Source organism: Procambarus clarkii, chromosome 47 (genome assembly GCF_040958095.1).
Source record: "Procambarus clarkii isolate CNS0578487 chromosome 47, FALCON_Pclarkii_2.0, whole genome shotgun sequence".
Lineage (NCBI taxonomy): Eukaryota > Metazoa > Arthropoda > Malacostraca > Decapoda > Cambaridae > Procambarus > Procambarus clarkii.
This window is the reverse complement of record NC_091196.1, coordinates 34769000-34791568: the sequence shown is the minus strand read 5'-3', so window position 1 is coordinate 34791568 and position 22569 is coordinate 34769000. Positions and strand designations below refer to the sequence as shown.

The window sequence follows — 22569 nt, the reverse complement described above, 5'->3', positions numbered from 1 at the left end:
TTTATCTTAAACTGGTTGAGAGAGGTACAGTCTTTAACATGGTTGGGAAGGTCATTCCACATTCTGGGTCCCTTGATTTGTAGAGCATTTCTAGTTTGATTAAGTCGTACTCTAGGAATATCAAAACTGTATTTATTTCTGGTGTGGTGCTCATGGGTTCTGTTACAACCTTCAATGAAGCTTTTGAGGTCAGGACACTGATATTGCACACTATGCACACTGATATTGATCCTGATCAAAATCTTCTGTCTCATATCTACACCAACCAGCACATTGATCATCATTATTGCAAGTATTTCACAGCACACCAGGCTAAACTCAAACTTCAAAATAGCACCTGTCTATCAGTTTATAACCAAAATGTTAGATCACTTGGTAAACATTTTGACGATTTAAATGCATTACTCACAGCAATAGGTACTAACCTATCGTTCATTATTTTAACAGAAACTTGGCTAAATAAAGACTATACCCAACTCTACAACTTAGCTGGTTATAAAGCCATTCATAACTGTAGGCCTAATAAAAAAGGTGGTGGCACAGCTATATATTACCGAGATACATTTATCTGCAACAGTGTTATTAGTGACAGAGATGACTACTGTGAATATACTTTTGCTCAGTTTTCAATTAAATCCCTTAAATCTTCTTTGACTATTGGAGCCATCTATAGATTTCCCAATACTAACATAGCTTCTTTCTCAGACAACCTAAGGAATCTTATTATAAACAACAATCTCAACAAAAACCACTTCATTCTGGGAGGAGATTTTAATATTGACCTGGGTCAACAAAATTGCTCTCAAGTTAACTATTTCCTTAACAGCATGAACTCCTGTATGCTAATCCCCACAATCACCAAACCTACCCGAGTCACTCAAACATCAGCCACTACCTTGGACCACATATGGACAAACATAACAGCTCCCCTTGTATCTGGTATAATCTACGACAGAACAACTGACCACTATCCTACCTTTCTCATAGCGAACATGGACATAACACCACCAAAAAGCAAGAAACTTTCATTTAGGCTACACAGTGAATCAGCTTTAGACAATCTTACAATCTAAGAGGCACTTTACAATATTAACTGGGATTCTGAATTCAATAATACCCATGATATAAATTCATTAGCTAACCTCTTCATCTCCAAAACTCTAAGCCTCTACAACCTTCATTGTCCCCTTCTTACCAAGCAAGTAACTGACAAAAGATTAAACAATCCATGGCTCACAAGTGGCATTCTCAACTCAATCAACAAGAAACATGAATATGAAAAGAAAGTTAGGATTGGCCTAGTTTCAAAGGAAGTAGCTAAAAGGTACTCATCAATGCTTACCAGTATCATAAGAAAGGCAAAACTTGCATATTATGTGAATAGATTCAATGAAGCAAAAGGCAACATGAAAAGCACTTGGAAAACTATCTCTAGTATCCTAGGAACTAAACAACACTCACATAACCAAATAAAACTCTACAAGGATGGGGGTATACCGTCAACTGACTTAGAAATGGCAAATGAATTTAACAGTTTCTTTTCATCGGTTGGTGCTAATCTTGCCAGTAAAATCCCACAGACTCAGACACATATTAACACATATCTCTCAGGCAGCTATCCAAACTCTCTTCTCCTTTCACCAATCAGCCCGGCAGATGTTGTGTCCATCATACATTCTCTAAAAACCAAGGCAGGGAACACCAGTGAAATTCCGTCCATTGTGTACAAGAGAGCCTCCCATGCCCTTGCCCCACCCATAGCACTACTGTTCAACAAATCTATAGAGTATCACACCTTCCCTGATATCCTCAAAAAAGCAAGAGTAACGCCAGTCCATAAAGGAGGCAATCCGGCGGACATAAACAATTATAGACCAATATCAAATCTACCCATTCTATCAAAAATATTTGAAAAAATTATTTACAAACAGCTCTATTCCTACCTCGTAAAATTCGACATACTCAGCCCCTGCCAGTTTGGCTTCCGGTCCCAAAAGAGCACCAATGATGCAATCATTAGTCTCCTTGACATTATCTACTTAGCCCTTGACAAAAATGAGTTTCCGATTGGACTCTTCATTGACCTAAGAAAAGCCTTTGATACTGTTAATCACAACTACCTCTTACTTAAACTCCAGCATTATGGAATCCGAGGCCTTGCCCTTGACTACATCCGATCCTATCTTAGTGACAGACACCAATATGTAACCATCAATGATACAACTTCTTCCACTCTACCAATTACCGTTGGAGTGCCACAGGGCAGCATCTTAGGACCTCTTCTATTTCTTATATATATAAACGATCTGCCTAATGTCTCTAATATTCTCAAACCTATATTGTTTGCTGACGATACTACCCTTATCTACTCAAACCTCAACCCACATACACTAAATAATGTTGTGAATAATGAATTAAAAAAAGTCCACTTATGGATGTCAACGAACAAACTAACATTAAACATCGAAAAGACTTACTACATCTTATTTGGAAGCAAATCATCAAATGCAATTCAGCTACAGATAGACAACATTAACATCAGTACTAAAAATGATGGCAAGTTTCTTGGCCTATTCCTAGACAAGAGACTCAACTTCAGCACCCACATTCAACACATAACTAAGAAAGTCTCTAAGACAGTTGGTATACTCTCCAAAATCAGATATTATGTTCCTAACTCTGCTCTCCTCTCACTATATTATGCACTAATCTACCCCTATCTTAATTATGGTATCTGTGCATGGGGGTCTACCACTGCAAACCACCTTAAGCCCATCATCACACAGCAAAAATCTGCTATCAGAATAATAACTAACTCTGCTTTCAGACAACACTCAGCTCCCTTGTTTAAATCCCTAAACTTGCTAAATATTAACTCCCTCCACACATTCTCTTGTGTCAACTACATTTACAAAACCCTGTTCTTAAATGCAAACCATGCTCTGAAACTCTCCCTGGACAGATGTAATAGGACCCATTATCACCACACCAGAAATAAATATCTCTTTGATATCCCCAGGGTCAAACTTAATCTGTGTAAACACTCTATGCAAATTAAGGGACCTAGTCTATGGAACTCACTCCCTAGTGAATTGAAAAACTGTAAAACTTTTGCCTTATTTAAAAGCAAAACCAAAAAGTACCTAACTTCATCTATTTAGTTTCCTACACTGAGCTTTAAATTTGCTCTGTACCTAGTGTTACCCAATCTCCTAATTTTTATGTAATATCAAACAACCTTATCATTGTGTTCATTGCTGTCTTCTTTTATGTGCTAGCCATATGCTGTATTGTGACTACCAATTTTTGTCAACTACCATTCAAGCTGTCATTGCAATCAATCTTATATTGTTTCTGCTGTATTGTGCCTACCAATTTGTTGTCAACTACCATTTTAAGCTGTCATTGCAATCAATCTTAGCTACCTATGTGCTTTAATATACTGTACCTATAATTTTCTCTCATCTTTTTTTTTTCATTCCATGTAATCTGTTATCATTTTTTTGTCTATAAATTTTGCAAGTATTTACCTCCTTAAAATTTTCTTAGATTAAGGACCTGCCCGAAACGCTGCGCGTGCTAGTGGCTTTACAAGACTGTAATTACCATATTTGTACCCTCACATTCCTTATGTACATTCTTAATGTATATGCATAAATAAATAAATAAAATAAATAAATAAAATAAATTGAGCAAAAATGAAAAATGAGGTAGATTGCTTACAGGTACTCTCAGGTACACTGTAAGTAACAATAGATAGATAATATATATCAATATAGATAAGAATGTCACGATACAATAAGATAAGCAATTACAGGAACAGATGAAAAACAAATCTGCTGTAAAATAGAAAGTAATTATAACAAAACACAACAATATAATAATATAACAATACAATAAGAGCTTACAAAGTATTGAGTCTGCTAAATTAGAGAATAATTATGGCAAAACACAACAATAAATGCAAGTAAACAAAAGAATTGAAACAGTCTCCGTGGTGTAGTGGTAAGACACTCGCCTGGCGTTCCGCGAGCGCTATGTCATGGGTTCGTATCCTGGCCGGGGAGGATTTACTGGGCGCAATTCCTTAACTGTAGCCTCTGTTTAACGCAACAGTAAAATGTGTACTTGGATGAAAAAACGATTCTTCGCGGCAGGGGATCGTATTCCAGGGACCTTAGGATTAAGGACTTGCCCGAAACGCTACGCGTACTAGTGGCTGTACAAGAATGTAGCAACTCTTGTATATATCTCAAAAAAAAAAAAAAAAAAAAATTAGAGGTAGAATTAAGGTCACTAGATAGCCATGGAGGATACACAAGTTTGGTGGAGAGAACAAAAAATCAGTAGAGACTGTCAAGATGAATATATATAAAAATTTGACAAATGATAATTGTAAAGTAAAATAATCTTAAAGATAATAAATTTTATTAATTTATTTTATTAATTTATTTTTCAGTGGCTCTCTTCGCTATGTCATCAACTACCTCATTCAACAGTATTCCCACATGTGAAGGGATCCACATGAATCTTACTTTATATCCAGTTTTTTCTAATTTCTTAACATTCTCTCTACACTCTATCACAATATTCTGATATACTGGGCGTCTGCTATTTGAAGACTCTAACGCTCCTCTGCTGTCAATAAAGAAGCAAGCATTTTTACCACATTTGACTACTTCCTGTAATCCTGCTAATACACCTTGGAGATCAGCCTGCGTTGAAGAGACATTTATTTTTTATTTATTTATTTATTTATATATATACAAGAAGGTACATTGGGTTTGTGAGAATACATTGGATAGTACAGTATTTACATTCTTGCAAAGCCACTAGTACGCGCAGCGTACTAGTGGCTTTGCCCAGCGTTTCGGGCAAGTCCTTAGTCTAGCAGATAATTTTAAGTAGGTAATTTCAATCAGAATTGATAAATGAAAGATACATTACAAGAGAAAAATGTGATGAGAGAGATAAGTAAGTATATTAAAGCACATTGTTATATTAAAGCTCTGATTGATTACATTGACATCTTGATTAGTAATTTAAACAAGGTTAATAGACACCATACAGCAGATTGACAGCACATATAAGACGGCAATGATCACAATGGTAAAGATGTTCAGAATGGGTACATAAAGATTGAGAGACTGGGTAGCAAAAGATACAGATAAACAAGATTTATAAACACCATATAACAGATTGGCAGCACATATAAGAAAACAGCAATGTTCACAATGGTAAAGATGTTCAAATTGGGAACATAAAGGTTGGGAGATTGGGTAGCAATAGATACAGTGCAATTTTAAGGCAAAAGTGAAAAATTATGAAGATGAAATTAGGTACTTTTTAGTATTGATTTTGAATGATGTAAAAGTTGGACAGCTTTTCAATTCAGTAGGGAGTGAGTTCCATAAACTGGGTCCCTTTATTTGCATAGAGTGTTTACACAGATTAAGTTTAACTCTGGGGATATCGAAGAGATATTTATTTCTGGTGTGGTGATAATGGGTCCTATTACATCTGTCCAGGAAGAGTTTCAGACAAGGATTTGCATTTAAGAACAGGGTTTTGTAAATGTAGTTGACACAAGAGAATTTGTGGAGAGAGATTATGTTTAGCATGTTTAGGGAGTTAAACAAGGGGGCTGTGTGTTGTCTGAAAGCAGAATTTGATATTATTCTGATAGCAGATTTTTGCTGGGTGATGATGGACTTGAGGTGGTTTGTAGTGGTTGAACCCCATGCACAGATACCATAGTTGAGATAGGGGTAGATTAGTGCATAATATAGAGAGATGAGAGCAGAGTTAGGAACATAATATCTGATTTTGGAGAGTATACCAACTGTTTTAGAGACTTTCTTAGTTATGTGTTGTATGCGGGTACTGAAGTTGAGTCTCTTGTCTAGGAATATGCCAAGAAACTTTCCATCATTTTTATTGCTAATGTTTACATTGTCAATCTGAAGCTGAATTGCATTTGTAGATTTGCTTCCAAATAGGATGTAGTAGGTCTTTTCTATGTTAAGTGTTAGTTTGTTGGTTGACATCCATAAGTGGACTTTTTTTAGTTCAATATTAACAACATCATTTAGTGTATGTGGGTTGGGGTTGGAGTAAATGAGGGTAGTATCATCAGCAAACAAAATAGGTTTCAGAATGTTAGAGACATTAGGCAGATCATTAATGTATATAAGAAATAGTAGGGGTCCCAAGATGCTGCCCTGTGGCACTCCAACGGTTATTGGTAGAATGGGAGAGATAATATTATTGATGGCTACACATTGGTGTCTATCACTAAGATAGGATTGGATATAGTCCAGTGCATGGTCTCGGATTCCATAATGATGGAGTTTACATAAGAGGTAACCGTGATTAACCGTATCAAAGGCCTTTCTCAGATCAATGAAGAGTCCAATTGGAAACTCATTTTTGTCAAGGCCTGAGTAAATTATATCAAGGAGACTAATAATTGCATCGTTGGTACTCTTTTGAGAGCGGAAGCCAAACTGACAGGGGCTAAGAATGTCGTATTTTACGAGATAGGAGTAGAGCTGTTTGTGGATAATTTTTTCAAATATTTTTGATAGTATGGGTAGGTTCGATATTGGTCTGTATAGTTGTTTATGTCTGACGGATTACCTCCTTTATGAACTGGCGTTACTCTTGCGTTTTTAAGGATATCAGGGAAGGTATGACACTCAAGGGATTTGTTGAACAGCAGAGCTATAGGTGGTGCAAGGGCATGGGAGGCGCTCTTGTATACAATGGATGGGATTTAACTGATGTTCCCAGCTTTGGTTTTTAGTGAGTGTATGATGGACACAACATCTGACGGGCTGACTGGTGAGAGGAGAAGAGAGTTTGAATAGCTGCCTGAGAGATATAAGAACACTATTTCCCAAAACGGTGGGTTTTCTGAGTGGAAGAAAACGTATGTCTGGAAGCCGACTTTAACCGCCCCAAGCTGCGCGCGCATTGACCCGAGGTTATATAAACCGGGACGGAGACGGCGTGGGCCCCTTTCCCAAGCCAGCAGCTGCTCTTACATAATTTCTGCTGCTCTTAATTAAGAGCTGCTCTTAACTGCTCTAATTAAGCTGCTCTTAGCACCAATCGATGAAAAGAAGCTATTAAATTCATTCGCCATTTCTAAGTCAGATGACAGTGTAAGGCCATCCTTAGAGAGTGTTATCTGGTTGTGGGAGTGTTGTTTAGTTCCCAGGATGTTAGAGATGGTATTCCATGTGCTGTTCATGTTGCCTTTTGCTTCTTTGAATCTAGTCTCATAATACGACAGTTTTGCTTTTCTTATGATACTGGTAAGCACTGATGAGTACATTTTAACTACTTCCATTGAAACTAGGCCACCCCTAAATTTCTTTTCGTATTCATGTTTTTTGTTGATTGATTTAATTATGCCACTTGTGAGCCACGGGTTATTTTTTCTTTTATCAGTTACTTGTTTGGTAAGGAGGGGACAGTGAGTGTTGTAGAGGCTTAGAGTTTTGGAGAGAAAGAGGTTAGTTGATGAGTTTATATCCTGTGAATTATTAAATTCAGATTCCCAGTTAATATTGTGAAGTGCATTAGAGAGATTGCCTAAAGCTGATTCACTATGTAGCCTGAATGAGAGTTTTTTGGTTTCTGATGGTGATGTGTCAGTGTTTGCTATGAGGAAAGTAGGATAGTGGTCAGTTGTTCTGTCATAAATTACCCCAGATGTAAGGGGAGCTGTTATATTAGTCCATAGGTGATCTAGGGTAGTGGCAGATGTTTGAGTGACTCGGGTGGGCTTGGTGATTGTGGGGATTAGCATACAGGAGTGCATGCTGTTACGGAAATAGTCAACTTGAGGGTTGTTTTGAAGACCCAGGTCAATATTGAAATCACCTCCCAGAATAATGTGATTTTTGTTGAGATTGTTATTTATGATAAGATTCCTTACATTGTCAGAGAATAAAGCTATGTTGGTATTAGGAAATCTATAGATGGCACCGATTATCAGGGAGGATTTAAGGGATTTACTGGAGAACTTGGCAAAGGTATATTCACAATAGTCGTCTCTATCACTAATGACACTATTGCAAGTGAAGGTATCTTTGTAATATATTGCTGTACCGCCACCTTTTTTTATTAGGCCTGCAATTATGAATGCCTTTATCAGTTATTGTCAGTTATCTAGAAATTGTTACCCCTATCTAGAAATCCATCACTCTTTGTAAAATCTTTTTTATGTATGTACCTTACCTAAATAAACATTTTGATTTTGATTTTTGAGTTAAGCGGCGTCCAATAACAGTATCTACAGTGCCGATGTCAGTGTACTCCCTGATCAAGACTCCACATCCTGCCTTCCCATCGCTAGCTACTGACCCATCACAATATACATGTTGAGTGTTTTCTGTAGGCAGTTTTCTAATTATACAATCATATGTTGCCCTCAGCTCTCCTATTTCATACATACTTTTTTTTCTTTTGCAAGGGAGTAATTACTACATCTACATTACAATCCTCCCATGGTGGTGTGAATTTTCTCTTGGGCACAACAATACACTCTGTAATAACATCATAGTTTATAACATTAGTACATAAGTTATTCATATATACTCTCTTCTTCATCATACACTGTTCACTACTTCCCACCTTTTGAACGGAGAGGATTAATTCATTAGCTCCCCCACCTCTCATTAATCTAATGGCAGAGGCTACATTTATCTCTACAATTCTATCCCCAATACTCTGCAGATTCAACTCCATCCTCATTATCTCAATCACAGCATTTCTTGGGCATCCTAAGATAATTCTCATGGCTTCATTTTGTACCTTCTCCAACTTGCCCATCCTACCTTTACCAAAACAAGAAATGACAGGTGCAGCATAATCAATAAGAGATCTTACAGTACTCAAGTATATCATTCGTAGCACAGGGACTCCCATTCCCTTTCCACAGCATGCCCAGGCCTTCAGAGGTTGTAATCTCTTCCGACATTGACCCAACAGTCTGTTCATCTCTAGCTTCCAAACTCTCATGGGTATATCCAACATATATGCCTAAATATTTATATATATTAACTCTCTATATTTTTACCGTTTATTTTCAATATAATGGGCCTCCGACTTCTACATTCAAACTTAGTTTTGTTTTCATTAACCACTAGTCCCATATGGTGACACAGGTTTCCGAAATTGTCCAACACTGTTTGAACCTTTGAAATATCCTTGCCCTGAAACAAAATATCATCGGCATATATGATCGGAGTTACCCCATTTGAGTATCTCTCAGATGCTATCTTATTCATTAGTACATTAAACAGGGTGGGACTCAACACTCCTCCCTGAGGTGTGCCGAGTTCAAAAGATCTCACACCTGACATACAACCTTGATACCACACCTGAGCCTTCCTTTCGTAAAGATAATCCTCTATCCAGCGCAATAATCTTCCTTTAACACCAAGACCAGCTAATTCATATAAAAAAACTCTTTGTTGGCTTTATCAAAAGCTCCTTGTAAATCAATAAAAATTTGATGAAGATTTAATTAAGGAGGTAGATGCAACATTGAACAGGAAAACATCTAGTATAAAAAAGCATCCCCCCAGAAAAGAAAATTATACACATGACAAGATGCTTAAGGGGTGGACATTAACAATGAGGAGAGCTCACAGGGATTGGAATAGGAATGGTAAGACTGAGGAAGGGAAGAATGCTTTACTGGCAGTTGGTAGGCTGTGTGGGGAGAAGAGAAAGGAAATTAGGAGCAAGTATTGGCAGGAGTTTGCAGAGAAAGTTGGGAGTAACAGAAACTTGAAGGAAATCTGGCAAGACGTAAATAAAATAAGGGGTAAAAAGCATAATTTTGTTGCACATCCTGACCCTCAAGGAATTGCAAATGGTCTCGTAAATAAATGGGCAGAAGCTGCCAAACTTAGTTCATTACCTGCTGTAACGAGAGAGTCATTAGATTCTTGGAAAGATCTAAGAAAGGATTTTATACTTACAGCAGGTAACGGTGGTGATGTCACTTGCACAGGTATTACCAGAGAAGAACTAATAACGGCGATTAAAGTTGGGAAATCTACCGCCCCTGGGGAGGATGGAGTAACTTATGAAATACTTAATGAACTTGCCATTATGACGAAAAGCCCACTTTTAGACCTCTTTAATATTAGTTATAAAGAGAGCAGTATTCCCAGTAAATGGAAAAAAGCTATGATCATCCCTATCCCTAAAGCCAATGGAGAGTACAGACCTGTGTCTTTAACCTCGTGTTTTTGTAAAATGATGGAGAGGATCATTTTAATTAAATAGTCTTTAGTGTATTTCTGCCCGAAACGTTTTGCGAAATAGTGGCTTTAGGCATTGTATGTACTAGCTGTATCTATAAATCCATCAATAGTATGTATCCCTGGGTACATACACACCTTGTATGTATGTACTTTACCTGAATCAACATTTGAATTTGAATTTTGAATTTGTATAAATTTTGTGTCCGAAAGGGTAACAATGTGTGTGCGCTTCGTCCACTGTACCAAGTGTCCAGTATCTTAAACAAAACAAACCTCCAGGAACAATATGTCTTGGATAAGTCGCTCCACAACATTGTCGCTTGGACCCTCGACTTCCTATGGCGTCTTGCTCCACATTTTCCTCAAATTTCGTTATGAAATGATATCTCTTCAGAGTAGAAATATATTTGTTAACGTTCTACATCCAACACCAACATTATAGTGGGCAAATATACTATATTTCCTTAATACTTACGTAATGCTGATTGGCTTTAGGTAACTTTGGGTAGCTTTGGGTAATTCTATGGACCCGTGTGTGTGGTGGGAGTGTACTCTCACAGTGCAGTGTATACAAGGCGTCCTAGTATACGTTCATGGTACTTTTGGTTTGTTTGTTTTGTTTGGTGGTATAATAAACTGATAACTGATCTTCCTAGCAAAAGTTTGAAGTGTATAAACCACGAGGATGATGATGTGGAGATATTCATCCAGGATCGCCCAGGTGCCGGCATCAGCAAGGCAAGGGTAAGTAGATAAGACTTCTCTGAGCACGTCCTAGTCAAAGTATGGTCGTTTCGTACGGATGCAAGTCATATCGTAGAAAAGGCAATTTGCCAAAGGATTTTGACAAGAGCCTAACATAACCTAGCTCAACCCAACCTAACCTAGCTCAATCCAACCTAACCTTTAGCAGTCTCCGTGGTGTAGTGGTAAGACACTCGCCTGGCGTTCCGCGAGCGCTATGTCATGGGTTCGTATCCTGGCCGGGGAGGATTTACTGGGCGCAATTCCTTAACTGTAGCCTCTGTTTAACGCAACAGTAAAATGTGTACTTGGATGAAAAAACGATTCTTCGCGGCAGGGGATCGTATTCCAGGGACCTTAGGATTAAGGACTTGCCCGAAACGCTACGCGTACTAGTGGCTGTACAAGAATGTAGCAACTCTTGTATATATCTCAAAAAAAAAAAAAAAAAAAAAACCTAGCTCAATCCAACCAAACAGCTCAATCCAACCAAACAGCTCAATCCAACCTAACCTAGCTCGACCCAACCTAACCTAACCTAGCTCAACCCAACCCAACCCAACCCAATCCAACGTAACCCAAACCAACTAACCTAACTGAACCCAAATGAGCCCACTGTAGTCTAACTTAAGGTAACTCTTCCTGCCATAATAATAAATAAAATAATAAGAAATAAAAAACAAGCTTCATTGAATCGTCCTGTGTCCAAAACGACCATACCCTGTTGCGTACACAAGACGATTAGAAGAAACTTGTTTTCTGTTTTTTAAAACTGTATATATTGTTATGGTAGGATGTATTAACTTAGGTTGTATTAGGCTTTGTTGGGTTGGGTTTAGTTGGGTTGAGCTAGGTTAGGTTTGGTTTTGGTCTCACCCTCTTCTATCTTGGTGGTCCTCCACTAGTCCCCTGTTATCTAATTTTGTTATGAAATTAGTTTATTTCAGAGCAAAAAATAGGTTTGATCACGTTCTGCATGTAGCACCAATATTATAGTAAGTCACACTTCATGGCTCAAATTGTCGCAAATTTAATTGGTGATATTAACAAGTAGAAAGTATTTATAATAATATCTTTAATAAACAGCCACCAAATATTTAATATTTATTAAACACGTCCCGGGGGCGGTCCATAGAATTACGCAATCTACCCAAATCCTCCTAGCATTACGTAAGTAATGAAGAAATATGGTATATTTACTTAGTATAATATTGGTGCTACATGCAGAACGTGATCAAACCTATTTTTACTCTGAAATAAACTAATTTCATAACAAAATTAGAAGTAAATATGTGGCAGGTGACGCCATAGGAAGTCGATGGTCCAAGCGACAGTTTTGTGGAGCGACTTATCCAAGATATATGGTCGCCTGGAGAGTGTTTGCTGCCATAGCAGCCTCCTGTACCCACAGTGATCCAGTCGTCGCACTTCATGGCTCAAATTGTCGCAAATTTAATTGGTGATATTAACAAGTAGAAAGTGTATTTATAATAATATCTTTAATAAACAGCCACCAAATATTTAATATTTATTAAACAAAATGTGTCTGGAAGTTAAATCAACTCCACAGGACAATAAATTTGTTATATAGATACTAGCGTTATTCGTTGGTATGCGTTCGCTGTTTAAACTACGCATGTCCTTTTCGTTCATAGAACACCGAACCCTACACGCCCTCTGATATATTGCTTAATTAATAAAGATTAAAAAATAAAGATTATATTTGTATATGTTATCAGAAAGGCAGAGATAAAATAGTTTTTGTGAATCCATCACAGAGATTATACCTTATTAGAGACGAAAAATATTCATATTTTAAACAAGGCTTCTTGGCCGACGCTCTCCCAATCGATATGGGAACTACGACTTTTCGAAGATCAATGTTAATTTAATCTAGATATTGTAATAAATGAAGTTTTCTATGTCATCATAAAGACAGAAATATAAGCTGCATGTTAATACTTTGGCATAAATATAACTGAAGTGAAAGTGAAGATATATGCCCTTTTTAGAGTTACTTAATGGCTCGCTCAGGAAGTGTGAAGGCCTGCACGCAAGCCAATCAATTTTATTATTAATTTGCGTATATGAAAAGTAACGTCATAGGTCTTTATGTCAGAATAGAGACAGATGTAGACGATAATGTAACTACATTTCAAGGAAAACATATCTTAAATGAATGCAAAGATATGGTTAAATAAATAGCCAATACCACACCATCGCCAGTGTCTGGACACATGAACAGTACCATTAGGTGAAAGGATAAGTTCCCAAGCATTTCTGTCCCGCCCAGGGGATTCTTGATTGTGTGTCGAGAACGAACACCCCTATATATCTATATATATATATATATATATATATATATATATATATATATATATATATATATATATATATATATATATATATATATATATATATATATATATATATATATTAGTATATTTTGGTAGCAGTCTTTCCTGTAGACATATATTATTAAATATGACCGAAAAAGTAAGATTAATAATTCTAACACGAATTTTCTCAATCTTTCGTACATTTCTTTTCACTGTTGGAGGTAAATCAAAAATCAATTCTCCAAAATTCATTTTTATTTCTAGTCTGACGCGACACGAGCGCGTTTCGTAAAACTTATTACATTTTCAAAGACTTTCGTTCACAAATACACAACTGAATAGAACTTACGCATCTCCGATTTTATATCTACATTTGAGTGAGGTGGAAGGGGTGATGTGGCATTAACACAAGACAGAACAAGAAGTGGTATTAATAGGGTATTAATTTCATCAACACAAGACAGAACAAGAGGTGGTATTAATAGGGTATTAATTTCATCAACACAAAACATACATATATATATATATATATGCAATTGACGATCACAAAACACTGATCATTTTATGCGGAAAATCCACAGAGAAATATGAAATGAGGTGAACGTTTCGGCTTTGTTAAAGCCTTTGTCAACACCAGACTGACACCTCGTTCACCTCATTTCATATTTCTCTATGGATTTTCCGCATATATATATATATATATATATATATATATATATATATATATATATATATATATATATATATATATATATATATATATATATATAGATATATATATATATATATATATATATATATATATATATATAGATATATATATATATATATATATATATATATATATATATATATATATATATATATATATATATATATATATATATATATATACAGTGGTACCTCGGAATGCGAGTGTCCCTGTATGTGAGTTTTTCGGAAGACGAGCAGGATTTACTCCAAAAATATGTCTCGGAAGGCGAGGGTTATCTCGGGACGCGAGTTTGTTGATACGTGTACAGGCCGACTGGCGCGTGGTGGCATGGCGATCGCGCCTCAGTTTACCAGTGTCTCGTGTCCAGTGACTATCCCACCTGAATTCTTCACAAGGATTTACAGTTTTTTATCGTTTTTTTGGCCATTTGAGCATAAAAGTTGTCATTATATATCTTGCCATGGGTCTCAAGAAAGCCATTGGTAAGGTTCAACCTAAGAAAATAGCTGTGAGTAGAGGCAGTAGAGGATGTCCCTTCTTGATTAAGAAAATGTGTGAAGTATGGGAAGAACTGCAAAGTTTTGTTGAAAAAACTCACCCAGATAAAGCTGTAGCAGGCCGTTGCATTGACCTTTTAAATGATAATGTGATGTCTTACTACAGACAAGTGTTAAAATGTAGGGAAAAACAAGTGTCATTAGACAAATTCTTAGTAAAACAAGCAAGTCCTAGTGGTATGCAGGCAAAATGTGCCAGAGTGTGCATACCAGTGAAGTCCTCACTGCCTGATGTGATAATGGAAGGGACCTCCTCACCATCTTCCATACGCCTACAGCATTCAACAGCAAGGTAAGTAATATCTTGAACATAGTTTTGTAGGTTTATTTAGATGAATTAGGTATAAAAATTTAGTTTGATGTGGGGTTTTTGGGGTAGTCAGGAACGGATTAATTCATTTCCCTTTATTTCTTATGGGGAAATTAGCTTTGGAATGCGAGTTTTCGGAATACGAGGCGTCTCCAGGAACCAATTAAACTCTTAAACTGAGGTATGCCTGTATATATATAATAACTGTATATAAAAATATATATTATATATATTGTGTTGGTCGAGCGGTTAAGGGATCTGTACCTGTGACCTGTACGCCAGCAGAGTGCTCCTGGCAGTATGGGTTCAAGTCACTTCTGGGGTGTGAGTTTTCAGTTGCATATAGTCCTGGGGACCATTCAGGCTAGTTCGCATAATATATATATATATATATATATATATATATATATATATATATATATATATATATATATATATATGTCGTACCTAGTAGCCAGAACGCACTTCTCAGCCTACTATGCAAGGCCCAATTTGCCTAATAAGCCAAGTTTTCATGAATTAATTGTTTTTCGACTACCTAACCTACCTAACCTAACCTAACTTTTTCTGCTACCTAACCTAACCTATAAAGATAGGTTAGGTTAGGTTAGGTAGGGTTAGTTAGGTTCGGTCATATATCTACGTTAATTTTAACTCCAATAACAATAAATTGACCTCATACATAATGAAATGGGTAGCTTTATCATTTTACAAGAAAAAAATTAGAGAAAATATATTAATTCAGGAAAACTTGGCTTATTAGGCAAATCGGGCCTTGCATAGTAGGCTGAGAAGTGCGTTCTGGCTACTAGGTACGACATATGTATATATATATATATATATATATATATATATATATATATATATATATATATATATATATGTATATATATATACATATGTCGTACCTAGTAGCCAGAACGCACTTCTCAGCCTACTATGCAAGGCCCGATTTGCCTAATAAGCCAAGTTTTCATGAATTAATTGTTTTTCGACTACCTAACCTACCTAACCTAACCTAACCTAACTTTTTCTGCTACCTAACCTAACCTAACCTATAAAGATAGGTTAGGTTAGGTTAGGTAGGGTTAGTTAGGTTCGGTCATATATCTACGTTAATTTTAACTCCAATAACAATAAATTGACCTCATACATAATGAAATGGGTAGCTTTATCATTTTACAAGAAAAAAATTAGAGAAAATACATTAATTCAGGAAAACTTGGCTTATTAGGCAAATCGGGCCTTGCATAGTAGGCTGAGAAGTGCGTTCTGGCTACTAGGTACGACATATGTATATATATATATATATATTATTAAATATGACCGAAAAAGTAAGATTAATAATTCTAACACGAATTTTCTCAATCTTTCGTACATTACGCTTCACTGTTGGAGGTAAATCAAAAATCACTTCTCCAAAATTCATTTTTATTTCTAGTCTGACGCGACACGGGCGCGTTTCGTAAAACTTATTACATTTTCAAAGACTTCACAAATACACAACTGATTAGAACGTATCTCTGATTTTATATCTACATTTGAGTGAGGTGGGAAGGGTGATGTGGCATTAACACAAGACAGAACAGGAGGGGATATTAATAGGGTATTAAAAGTATCAACACAAGACAGAACAGAAACAATGGGTATTGAATAGAAGTGTTTGTAGAAAGCCTATTGGTCCATATTTCTTGATGCTTCTATATTGGAGCGGAGTCTTGAGGTGGGTAGAATATAGTTGTGCAATAATTGGCTGTTGATTGCTGGTGTTGACTTCTTGATGTGTAGTGCCTCGCAAACGTCAAGCCGCCTGCTATCGCTGTATCTATCGATGATTTCTGTGTTGTTTACTAGGATTTCTCTGGCGATGGTTTGGTTATGGGAAGAGATTATATGTTCCTTAATGGAGCCCTGTTGCTTATGCATCGTTAAACGCCTAGAAAGAGATGTTGTTGTCTTGCCTATATACTGGGTTTTTTGGAGCTTACAGTCCCCAAGTGGGCATTTGAAGGCATAGACGACATTAGTCTCTTTTAAAGCATTCTGTTTTGTGTCTGGAGAGTTTCTCATGAGTAGGCTGGCCGTTTTTCTGGTTTTATAGTAAATCGTCAGTTGTATCCTCTGATTTTTGTCTGTAGGGATAACGTTTCTATTAACAATATCTTTCAGGACCCTTTCCTCCGTTTTATGAGCTGTGGAAAAGAAGTTCCTGTAAAATAGTCTAATAGGGGGTATAGGTGTTGTGTTAGTTGTCTCTTCAGAGGTTGCATGGCTTTTCACTTTCCTTCTTATGATGTCTTCGATGAAACCATTGGAGAAGCCGTTATTGACTAGGACCTGCCTTACCCTACAGAGTTCTTCGTCGACTTGCTTCCATTCTGAGCTGTGGCTGAGAGCACGGTCGACGTATGCGTTAACAACACTCCTCTTGTACCTGTCAGGGCAGTCGCTGTTGGCATTTAGGCACATTCCTATGTTTGTTTCCTTAGTGTAGACTGCAGTGTGGAAACCTCCGCCCTTTTCCATGACTGTTACATCTAGAAAAGGCAGCTTCCCATCCTTTTCCGTCTCGTAAGTGAAACGCAGCACGGAACTCTGCTCAAATGCCTCCTTCAGCTTCTGCAGATGTCTGACATCAGGTACCTGTGTAAAAATGTCGTCAACATACCTGCAGTATATGGCCGGTTTCAAGTTCATGTCGACTAAGACTTTTTGCTCGATGGTACCCATGTAGAAGTTTGCAAACAGGACACCTAGGGGAGAACCCATGGCGACCCCATGGGTTCTCCCCTAGGTGTCCTGTTTGCAAACTTCTACATGGGTACCATCGAGCAAAAAGTCTTAGTCGACATGAACTTGAAACCGGCCATATACTGCAGGTATGTTGACGACATTTTTACACAGGTACCTGATGTCAGACATCTGCAGAAGCTGAAGGAGGCATTTGAGCAGAGTTCCGTGCTGCGTTTCACTTACGAGACGGAAAAGGATGGGAAGCTGCCTTTTCTAGATGTAACAGTCATGGAAAAGGGCGGAGGTTTCCACACTGCAGTCTACACTAAGGAAACAAACATAGGAATGTGCCTAAATGCCAACAGCGACTGCCCTGACAGGTACAAGAGGAGTGTTGTTAACGCATACGTCGACCGTGCTCTCAGCCACAGCTCAGAATGGAAGCAAGTCGACGAAGAACTCTGTAGGGTAAGGCAGGTCCTAGTCAATAACGGCTTCTCCAATGGTTTCATCGAAGACATCATAAGAAGGAAAGTGAAAAGCCATGCAACCTCTGAAGAGACAACTAACACAACACCTATACCCCCTATTAGACTATTTTACAGGAACTTCTTTTCCACAGCTCATAAAACGGAGGAAAGGGTCCTGAAAGATATTGTTAATAGAAACGTTATCCCTACAGACAAAAATCAGAGGATACAACTGACGATTTACTATAAAACCAGAAAAACGGCCAGCCTACTCATGAGAAACTCTCCAGACACAAAACAGAACGCTTTAAAAGAGACTAATGTCGTCTATGCCTTCAAATGCCCACTTGGGGACTGTAAGCTCCAAAAAACCCAGTATATAGGCAAGACAACAACATCTCTTTCTAGGCATTTAACGATGCATAAGCAACAGGGCTCCATTAAGGAACATATAATCTCTTCCCATAACCAAACCATCGCCAGAGAAATCCTAGTAAACAACACAGAAATCATCGATAGATACAGCGATAGCAGGCGGCTTGACGTTTGCGAGGCACTACACATCAAGAAGTCAACACCAGCAATCAACAGCCAATTATTGCACAACTATATTCTACCCACCTCAAGACTCCGCTCCAATATAGAAGCATCAAGAAATATGGACCAATAGGCTTTCTACAAACACTTCTATTCAATACCCATTGTTTCTGTTCTGTCTTGTGTTGATACTTTTAATACCCTATTAATATCCCCTCCTGTTCTGTCTTGTGTTAATGCCACATCACCCTTCCCACCTCACTCAAATGTAGATATAAAATCAGAGATACGTTCTAATCAGTTGTGTATTTGTGAAGTCTTTGAAAATGTAATAAGTTTTACGAAACGCGCCCGTGTCGCGTCAGACTAGAAATAAAAATGAATTTTGGAGAAGTGATTTTTGATTTACCTCCAACAGTGAAGCGTAATGTACGAAAGATTGAGAAAATTCGTGTTAGAATTATTAATCTTACTTTTTCGGTCATATTTAATAATATATGTCTACAGGAAAGACTGCTACCAAAATATACTAATATATATATATATATATATATATATATATATATATATATATATATATATATATATATATATATATATATATATATATATATAACAATGGAAGGGAGTACCACCTCTAGCTGGACGAAGGGGGACCCATAGCTTCGGAGGAAACCACGCATAACGCATTAGAGGGAATGTTTAGATCCCCTCCAATACAGTTTCTGTGTGCTTTTCTCCTACCACCCCTTCCTTTTTTATTTTTTGTGCTTTATTATGCATTTGATGGTCACAAGATATACATGGGTTGATACAAAAACAACAATGCAAAAAGGTATATATATATATATATATATATATATATATATGTCGTACCTAGTAGCCAGAACTCACTTATCAGCCTATTATGCAAGGCCCAATTTGCCTAATAAGCCAAGTTTTCATGAATTAATTGTTTTTCGACTACCTAACCTACCTAACCTAACCTAACCTAACTTTTTTGGCTACCTAACTTAACCTAACCTATAAAGATAGGTTAGGTTAGGTTAGGTAGGGTTGGTTAGGTTTGGTCATATATCTACATTAATTTAAACTCCAATAAACAAAAATTGACCTCATACATAATGAAATGGGTAGCTTTATCATTTCATAAGAAAAAAATTAGAGAAAATATATTAATTCAGGAAAACTTGGCTTATTAGGCAAATCGGGCCTTGCATTCTAGGCCGATAAGTGCGTTCTGGCTACTAGGTACGACATATATATATATATATATATATATATATATATATATATATATATATATATATATATATATATATACATACAGTGTGTCCTCACTTGAACGAACTATATGGGGCGAAGCTGATTCGCTCCAGTGCGGAATTCGTTCCATCCGTCCGGCCCCAACAACCTTCTTAATTTTTTTTTTTTTAAATATATGCCAGGACACATTAGTTTGTTTCTTTGTTGTGTGGTGCTTAATTATAATATCTTTCATGCTCTTTTGGTGTCAATAAAAATCTGAGATGCGAGAATCACCATCCCCCACACCATCCACACCATCCCCCCACACCATCCCCTACACCATCCACACCATCCCCCACACCACCCACACCATCCCCCACACCACCCACACCATCCCCCACACCACCCACACCATCCCCCACCCCACTCACACCATCCCCCACCCCACTCACACCATCCCCCACACCATCCCCCACCCCACTCACACCATACCCCCACACCATCCCCCACACCACCCACACCACCCACACCATCCCCCACACCACCCACACCACCCACACCATCCCCCACACCACCCACACCATCCCCCACACCACCCACACCATCCCCTACACCACCCACACCATCCCCCACACCACCCACACCATCCCGCACACTACCCACACCACCCACACCCCCACACCATCCCCAACACCACCACCCACACCATCCCCCACACCACCCACACCATCCCCCACACCACCCACACCACCCACACCCCCACACCATCCCCAACACCACCACCCACACACCCCACATCATCCCCCACACCACCCACACCATCCCCCACACACGCCACACACACACACATACACACAAAATGGGTAGAACACCTAGAGAGAAATGATATAATATCAGACAGTATGGTTTTCGATCTGGAAGATCCTGTGTAATGAACTTGCTCAGTTTCTATGATCGAGCCACAGAGATATTACAGGAAAGAGATGGTTGGGTTGACTGCATCTATCTGGACCTAAAAAAGGCTTTCGACAGAGTTCCACATAAGAGGTTGTTATGGAAACTGGAAAATATTGGAGGGGTGACAGGTAAGCTTCTATCATGGATGAAAAATTTTCTGACTGATAGAAAAATGAGGGCTTGACTGATAGAAAAATGAGGGCAGTAATCAGAGGCAATGTATCGGAATGGAGAAATGTCACAAGTGGAGTACCACAGGGTTCAGTTCTTGCACCAGTGATGTTTATTGTGTACATAAATGATCTACCAGTTGGTATACAGAATTATATGAACATGTTTGCTGATGATGCTAAGATAATAGGAAGGATAAGAAATTTAGATGATTGTCATGCCCTTCAAGAAGACCTGGACAAAATAAGTATATGGAGCACCACTTGGCAAATGGAATTTAATGTTAATAAATGTCATGTTATGGAATGTGGAATAGGAGAACATAGACCCCACACAACCTATATATTATGTGAGAAATCTTTAAAGAATTCTGATAAAGAAAGAGATCTAGGGGTGGTTCTAGATAGAAAACTATCACCTGAGGACCACATAAAGAATATTGTACAAGGAGCCTATGCTATGCTTTCTAACTTCAGAATTGCATTTAAATACATGGATGGCGATATACTAAAGAAATTGTTCATGACTTTTGTTAGGCCAAAGCTAGAATATGCAGCTGTTGTGTGGTGCCCATATCTTAAGAAGCACATCAACAAACTGGAAAAGGTGCAAAGACATGCTACTAAGTGGCTCCCAGAACTGAAGGGTAAGAGCAACGAGGAGAGGTTAGAAGCATTAAACATGTCAAAACTAGAAGACAGAAGAAAAAGAGGTGATATGATCACTACATACAAAATAGTAACAGGAATTTATAAAATCGACAGGGAAGATTTCCTGAGACCTGGCATTTCAAAAACAAGAGGTTACGCCTACGACCGGCTTTGGAGAAAATGAAAAAAGCCGGTCGTAGCTATCAAAAACCCCTGACGACTACGACGTGCTTAGGAAAAAATGAAAATTGCACGTCGTAGCTATCAAAAACCCCTGACGACTACGACGTGCTTAGGAAAAAATGAAAAAAGCCGGTCGTAGCTATTAAAAACCCCTGACGACTACGACGTGCTTAGGAAAAAATGAAAATTGCACGTCGTAGCTATCAAAAACCCCTGACGACTACGACGTGCTTAGGAAAAAATGAAAAAAGCCGGTCGTAGCTATCAAAAACCCCTGACGACTACGACGTGCTTAGGAAAAAATGAAAATTGCACGTCGTAGCTATCAAAAACCCCTGACGACTACGACGTGCTTAGGAAAAAATGAAAATTGCACGTCGTAGCTATCAAAAAACCCTGACGACTACGACGTGCATAGGAAAAAATGAAAATTGCACGTCGTAGCTATCAAAAACCCCTGACGACTACGACGTGCATAGGAAAAAATGAAAATTGCACGTCGTAGCTATCAAAAACCCCTGACGCCTACGACGTGCATAGGAAAAAATGAAAATTGCACGTCGTAGGCGTCAATCCCACTACTACCCTGAGACAAGATTTAAGATACTACCCTGAGACAAGATGAAAACAAGATTTAAACTAGCTAAACACAGATGCCGAAGAAATATA

The 22569-nt window shown here is 37.8% G+C and overlaps 1 protein-coding gene across 10 annotated transcripts in view; it reads left to right on the top strand.

Annotated features, from left to right (window-relative positions):
* Positions 1-22569, top strand: part of LOC123762901 (mitochondrial potassium channel ATP-binding subunit) — an 848556-nt gene that overhangs the window by 3554 nt on the left and 822433 nt on the right. For 2 of the 10 annotated variants that reach the window (XM_069302217.1, XM_069302212.1), the window contains exon 1: positions 10527-11030. The exons of 6 other annotated variants lie outside the window; for them this stretch is intronic. In XM_069302217.1, coding sequence (XP_069158318.1) covers positions 10972-11030 — 59 coding nt within the window. In that variant the 5' untranslated portion in view covers positions 10527-10971. Of the gene's footprint in view, positions 1-10519; positions 11031-22569 lie in introns of those variants that run through there. 2 more of the 10 variants (XM_069302218.1, XM_069302216.1) reach the window with 2 other exon arrangements.